We start from the raw sequence: 6839 nt of genomic DNA on the forward strand, positions 1-6839 counted from the left end.
AAAACCCCCTAAATTTTGGCGTCCCTGACCCCGCTGTCCCCTCCCCRCCCAGCCCTGCGCGATAACCGCATCCAACTGGAAAGATCCACGCCCAACGAGCTGACCATCAGCATCAGCGACGTGGCGCTGGCCGACGAGGGCGAGTACACCTGCTCCATCTTCACCATGCCCGTGCGGACGGCCAAGGCGCTGGTCACCGTGCTGGGTACGACACGGGGACACGGGGGACATGGATGGGTGGAGAAGGTCGGGAGGAATGGAAATTGTGGTTTTTTGAGCTCAAAATTTGCTCTCCTGAGCTCAAAATCGCCGTTTCTAGGCTCAAAATCAGCTTCCTTGAGCCTAAATTCCAACCCAGGGTGAGGTTTGTGTTGTGGAGAACCTCAGGAGAACCTCAGGAGAACCCAAAATTGCCTTTTCTGACCCCAAAATTTGGACAGCAGATGAAGTTTTGGTACCGGAGAACCTCAGGAGAACCCAAAATCGCCTTTTCTGAGCCCAAAATTGTCTCCCTTGAGCCTAAATTTGGACAGCAGATGAAGTTTTGGTACCGGAGAACCTCAGGAGAGGTTCACCATTCTCAGGAGAGAATCACCATTTCTGAGCTCAAAATCAGGTTCTTTGAGCCCAAATTTGGATAAAAGATGAGGGTTTGGTTCTGGAGAACCTCAGGAGAACTTCAGGAGAACCCAAAATCAACTTTCCTGACCCCAAATTTGGAACTCTGAGTTCTGGAGAACCTCAGGAGAACCCAAAATCATCTTCCCTTACCCCAAATTCCAACCCAGGATGAGGTTTCAGTTCAGGAGAACCTCAGGAGAACCCAAAATTGCCTTTTCTGAGCTCAAAAACGGCTCTCTTGAGCCTAAATTTAGGCAAAAGATGAGGTTTTGGTGCTGGAGAACCTCAGGAGAACCCAAAATCAACTTTCCTGACCCCAAATTTGGAACTCTGAGTTCTGAAGAACCTCAGGAGAACCCAAAATTGCCTTTTCTGAGCTCAAAATCATCTCCCTTGACCCGAAATTTGGATCCCTGCATTCTGGAGAACCTCAGGAGAACCCAAAACCATCTGTCCCTGACTGCCTGGAAACCCCCAAATGTCCCATTTTTTCATTTTTTTGGGTTTTTCCCCCCAGGAATCCCGCAGAAGCCGCAGATGTTCAGCCACGAGCAGCCCATCGATGAGGAGAACCCAAAACCACCTTTCCTAACCCCAAAACTACCTTCCCTAACCCCAAAATCACCTCCCCCAACCCCAAATTTCAACCCTGGGTGAGGTTGGAGGTTTCAACCCTGGAGAACCTCAAGAGAACCCAAAATCACCTTTTCTGACCCCAAATTCTGTCCCTAACCAGATGTAACCCCCCAAAGTCCCATTTTTTAGGGTTTTTTTTTGGTTTTTTTCCTGCCCCTGCCCACCTGTGACCCCTCAAATGTCCCAATTTTTTTTGTTTTTTAGGGGTTTTTTTGTTTTTTTCCCCCAGGAATCCCGCAGAAGCCGCAGATGTTCGGCCACGAGCAGCCCATCGATGAGGAGAACCCAAAACCACTTCCCCGACCCCTCAAATGTCCCACTTTTTAGGTTTTTTTTAGGTTTTTTTCTGCCCCTGACCATGCGTGACCCCTCAAATGTCCCAATTTTGGGTTTTTTCTCCCAGGAATCCCGCAGAAGCCACAGATGTTTGGCCATGAGCAGCCCATCGATGAGGAGACCCCAAAACCACCTCCCCTGACCCCAAAACCACCTTTTCTGACCCCAAATTCTGTTCTGACTGCCCGTGACCCCTCAAATGTCCCAATTTTTGAGGTTTTTTTTGTTTTTTTCCCCCAGGAATCCCGCAGAAGCCGCAGATGTTCGGCCACGAGCAGCCCATCGACGAGGAGAAGGTGGCGCGGCTCTCGTGCCGCTCGTCCGGCAGCAAACCCGCGGCACAGCTGCGCTGGAGGAAGGGCAGCAGGGACATCCCCGGTGGGTGACAGGGACAGGGGACATGGGGACATCCCGGGTGGGTGACACAGGGACAGGGGACATCCCGGGTGAGTGACAGTGACAGGGGGACATGGGGACAGCATGGAGACATCCCGACAGGGTGACACAGGGGACATGGGGACATGGGGACAGCAGGGACATCCCGGGTGGGTGACAGGGACAGGGGACACGGGGACAGCATGGGGGGGTGACACAGGGGACAAGGGGACAGCATGGGGACATCCCGGGTGGGTGACGGTGACATGGGGACAGCATGGGGACACAGCACAGGGACAGCACGGGGACATCCTGGGTGGGTGACAGGGACATCCCGGGGGGGTGACACAGGGACAGGGGGACATGGGGACAGCATGGGGGGGTGACACAGGGGACAAGGGGACAGCATGGGGACATCCCGGGTGGGTGACAGGGACAGGGGACACGGGGACAGCATGGGGGGGTGACACAGGGGACAAGGGGACAGCATGGGGACATCCCGGGTGGGTGACGGTGACATGGGGACAGCATGGGGACACAGCACAGGGACAGCACGGGGACATCCTGGGTGGGTGACAGGGACATCCCGGGGGGGTGACACAGGGACAGGGGGACATGGGGACAGCATGGGGACATCCCGACAGGGTGACACAGGGGACATGGGGACATGGGGACAGCAGGGACATCCCGGGTGGGTGACAGGGACAGGGGACACGGGGACAGCATGGGGGGGTGACACAGGGGACAAGGGGACAGCATGGGGACATCCCGGGTGGGTGACGGTGACATGGGGACAGCACCTGAGTGTCACCTGAATGTCCCCAATGTCCCTGATTGTCATTGTCCCCTCAGAGACTGTCACCGTGGTGGTGGAGGACCCCAACGGGAAGGGTCAGGGTTAGGGTTAGGGTTTTTTTAGGGTTAGGGTTAGGGTTAGGGTTAGGGTTAGGGTTAGGGTTAGGGTTAAGCTAGCATTAGGGTGAGGGTTAGGGTTAGGTTTAGGGTTACGGTTAGGGTTAGGGTTAGGGTTAGGTTTAGGATTAGGGTTAGGGTTATTATTACGGTTAGTTTATATTTAGGGTTTTTTAGGGTTATTTTAGTTTTAGGTTTAGGATTAGGGTGCTGACTGTCCCCTGAATGTCCCCAATGTCATTGTCCCCCAGACTCGGTCACCGAGGTGGTGGAGGGCCCCAACAGGAAGGGTTTGGGTTATGATTAGGTTTAGTTTATGTTTAGGGTTATTTCAGGGTTATTTTAGGATTATTTTAGTTTTAGGTTTAGGGTTAGGGTTAGGGTTAGGGTTAGGGTTAGGGTTATTGTTAGGGTTAGTTTATGTTTAGGGATTTTTAGTATTATTTTAGTTTTAGGTTTAGGATTAGGGTCCTGACTGTCCCCTGAATGTCCCCAATGTCCCCAGACTCTGTGACGGAGGTGGTGGAGGACCCCAACGGGAAGGGTTTGTGTTACGATTAGGTTTAGTTTATGTTTAGGGTTATTTCAGGGTTATTTTAGGATTATTTTAGTTTTAGGGTTAGGGTTAGGGTTAGGGTTAGGGTTAGGATTAGGGTTAGGGTTATTATTAGGGTTAGTTTATGTTTAGGGTTTTTTAGGGTTATTTTAGTTTTAGGGTTAGGATTAGGGTCCTGACTGTTCCCTGAATGTCCCCAATGTCATTGTTCCCCAGACTCGGTCACCGAGGTGGTGGAGGGCCCCAACGGGAAGGGTTTGGGTTACGGTTAGGTTTAGTTTATGTTTAGGGTTATTTCAGGGTTATTTTTAGGGTTATTTTAGTTTAGGGTTAGGATTAGGGTCCTGACTGTCCCCTGAATGTCCCCAATGTCCCCCAGACTCTGTGACGGAGGTGGTGGAGGACCCCAACGGGAAGACGTTCACGGTGACCAGCCGGGTGGAGTTCCGTGTCACCAAGGAGGACAACGAGGCCGAGGTGACGTGCACGGTGGACCACGAGTCCCTGCACAACTCGGAGCGCTCCACCACGCACCGCCTGCAGGTCCACTGTACGTCACACGGGATTTGGGGTTTTGGGGTCGGGTTTGGGGTGGGGTTTGGGGTGACAGGGGCAGATTTTAGGGTGTTTGGAATGGGATTTTAGTATTTAGGTTGGGCTTTGGGGTGGGGTTTGGGGTTTTAGGGTGTCTGGGGTATCTGGGCACTGATTTTGGGGTGTTTAGGGTGAGTTTGGAGTGTTTGGGGTGGGGTTTGGGGTGTGTTTTGGGGTTTTGGGGTCGGTTTTGGGGTTTGGGATCGGATTTGGGGTTTGGGGCAGGATTTGGGGTTTTAGGATGGGATTTGGGGTTTTGGGCAGATTTTGGGGTGTCTGGGATGGGATTTGGGGTGTTTGGCGTGGGGTTTGGGGTGTTAGGGCAGATTTTTAGGATGTTTGGGGTGGGATTTGGGGTGTCTGGGATGGGCTTTGGGGTTTTGGGGTAAGATTTGGGGTTTGGGGTTGGTTTTGGGGTGGGATTTTGGGTTTGGGGTGGGATTGGGGTATTGGGGTTGGGTTTGGGGATGTTTGGTAACAGATTTTACGGTTTTGGGGCAGATTTTGGGGTTTTGGGGTGTGGTTTGGGGTGAGATTTTGGGTTTTGGGGTGAGATTTGGAGTGGGATTTGGGCTTTTGGGGTGGGGTTTGGGGTGGGGTTTGGGGTTTTGGGGTCGGTTTTGGGGTTTTGGGATGGGATTTCTGGTGGGTTTGGGGTTTGGGGTGGGATTTGGGGTTTGGGGTGTTTGGGGTGGATTTAAGAGTGTTTGGGGTAGGATTTTAGTATTTAGGTTGGGCTTTGGGGTGGGATTTGGGGTTGGGTTTGGGGTTTTGGGGTGTCTGGGATGGGATTTGGGGTGGGTTTGGGGTGTTTGGGGCACATTTTAGGGTGTTTGGGATGAGTTTGGGGTGGGATTTGGGGTGTCATGGGCAGATTTTAGGGTGTTTGGGACAGGATTTGGGGTCTCTGGGGTGGGATTTAGTGTATGGGGTGGGATTTGGGGTTTTGGGGTGGTATTGGGGTGTCTGGGATGGATTTGGGATGTCAGGGGCAGATTTTAGAGTGTTTGGGGTGGCATTTTGGGGTGCCAGTACAGGATTTGGGGGTTTTGGGCACATTTGGGGTTTTTTGTGCCCATTTTGGGTTTTTTGGACCCATTTTGGGTTTTTGGGGCAGATTTTGGGGTTTTTTGTGCCCATTTGGGGGTTTCTGGGCCCATTTTGGGTTTTTGGACCCATTTTTGGGGTTTTTTGTGCCCATTTTGGGTTTTGGGCCCATTTTGGGGTTTCTGTGCCCATTTTGGGGTTTTTAAGGCCATTTTTGGGGGTTTCTGGGCCCGTTTTGGGGTGCTGACCCCCCGTCCCTCCCCAGACAAGCCGACAGCGCGGATCGAGCCGCACCCGCAGTACCCGCGCGAGGGAGAGAAACTGCAGCTGCAGTGCGACGGACAGGGAAACCCCATGTGAGCCTTCATCATCCTCATCATCCTCATCTTCATCATCCTCATCATCCCTATCCCCCTTATCCCAGGGAAACCCCATGTGAGCCTTCATCCCCTCCCTCATCATCATCATCATCCCTATCCCGGGGCAACCCCATGTGAGCCTTCATCCCTCATCATCATCCTCATCCTTATCCCAGGGAAACCCCATGTGAGCCTTCATCATCCTCACCCTCATCATCCTCATCATCCTCATCTTCATCCTCATCATCCTCATCATCCTCATCATCCTCATCCTTATCTTAGGGCAACCCCATGTGAGCCTTCATCTCCTTCATCCCTCATCATCATCATCCTCATCATCCTCATCCTCCTTATCCCAGGGAAACCCCATGTGAGCCTTCATCCCCTCCCTCATCATCCTCACCCTCATCATCATCATCATCATCATCCTCATCTTCATCTTCCTCATCCTCACCCTGGGGAAACCCCATGTGAGCCATCATCCCTCACCCTCATCATCCTCATCCTCATCATCCCCATCCCCTTCTTCATCATCTTCATCCTCATCCTTATCCTGGGGCAACCCCATGTGAGCCTTCATCCCCTTCTTCATAATCTTCATCTTCATCATCCTCATCATCATCCTGCTCCCAGGGCAACCCCATGTGAGCCTTCATCCCCTACCCTCATCATCCTCATCACTGTTCCCCAATGTCCCTTGGTGTCCCCAATGTCCCCAACCGTGTCCCCAGTGCCCCCAATTTCAGTGTCCCCAGTGTCCCCTGGTGTCCCTGACCCCAATCCCGGGGATGTCCCCAATGTCCCTGATGTCCCCAATGTCCCCAGGTGTCCCTGGTGTCCTTGACCCCGATTTCAGAAGATCCCAGTGTCGCCTGACCCCATCCCTGCTATCCCTGACCCCAATTTCAGTGTCCCCAGGTGTCCCTAACCGTGTCCCCAATGTCCCCAACTGTGTCCCCAATGTCCCCAATCGTGTCCCCACAGCCCCCAGGAGTTCCTGTGGGAGAAGGAAGGCGCCGAGGCCCTGCTCCAGCTGAGCTCCGACAGTGTCCCCAATGTCCCCACTGTCCCCAATGTCCCCACTGTCCCCAATGTCCCCAATGTCCCCAGTGTCCCCAATGTCCCCAATGTCCCCAATCCCGAGGATGTCCCCAATGGTGTCCCCAATGTCCCTGCAGTCCCCAGGAGTTCCTGTGGGAGAAGGAAGGCGCCGAGGCCCCGCTCCAGCTGAGCTCCGACAGCGTCCTCATCTTCCCGTTCCTCAACAAGAGTGACAGTGGCACCTACGTGTGCACGGCCACCAGCTCCATGGGCAGCGTGGTGGCCAAGTACAACCTGGACGTCAGCGGTGAGTGGCCGGAGTGGCCGCAGAGGGTCAGTGTGACCGGTGGGAGCGGGGAATG

The 6839-nt window shown here is 53.5% G+C and overlaps 1 protein-coding gene across 1 annotated transcript in view; it reads left to right on the forward strand.

The window, feature by feature from the left end:
• Nucleotides 1-6839, forward strand: part of CADM3 (cell adhesion molecule 3) — a 12932-nt gene that overhangs the window by 3158 nt on the left and 2935 nt on the right. Inside the window, exons 3-7 of the mRNA XM_057388222.1 lie at nt 53-205; nt 1834-1971; nt 3816-3986; nt 5343-5433; nt 6615-6784. Of these exons, the coding sequence (XP_057244205.1) occupies nt 53-205; nt 1834-1971; nt 3816-3986; nt 5343-5433; nt 6615-6784 (723 nt within the window). The remainder of the gene's footprint in view (nt 1-52; nt 206-1833; nt 1972-3815; nt 3987-5342; nt 5434-6614; nt 6785-6839) is intronic.

This window comes from Malurus melanocephalus, unplaced genomic scaffold, assembly GCF_030028575.1.
Source record: "Malurus melanocephalus ecotype Western Australia unplaced genomic scaffold, MMel_1.1 scaffold_1691, whole genome shotgun sequence".
In the NCBI taxonomy this organism is placed as follows: Eukaryota; Metazoa; Chordata; class Aves; order Passeriformes; family Maluridae; genus Malurus; species Malurus melanocephalus.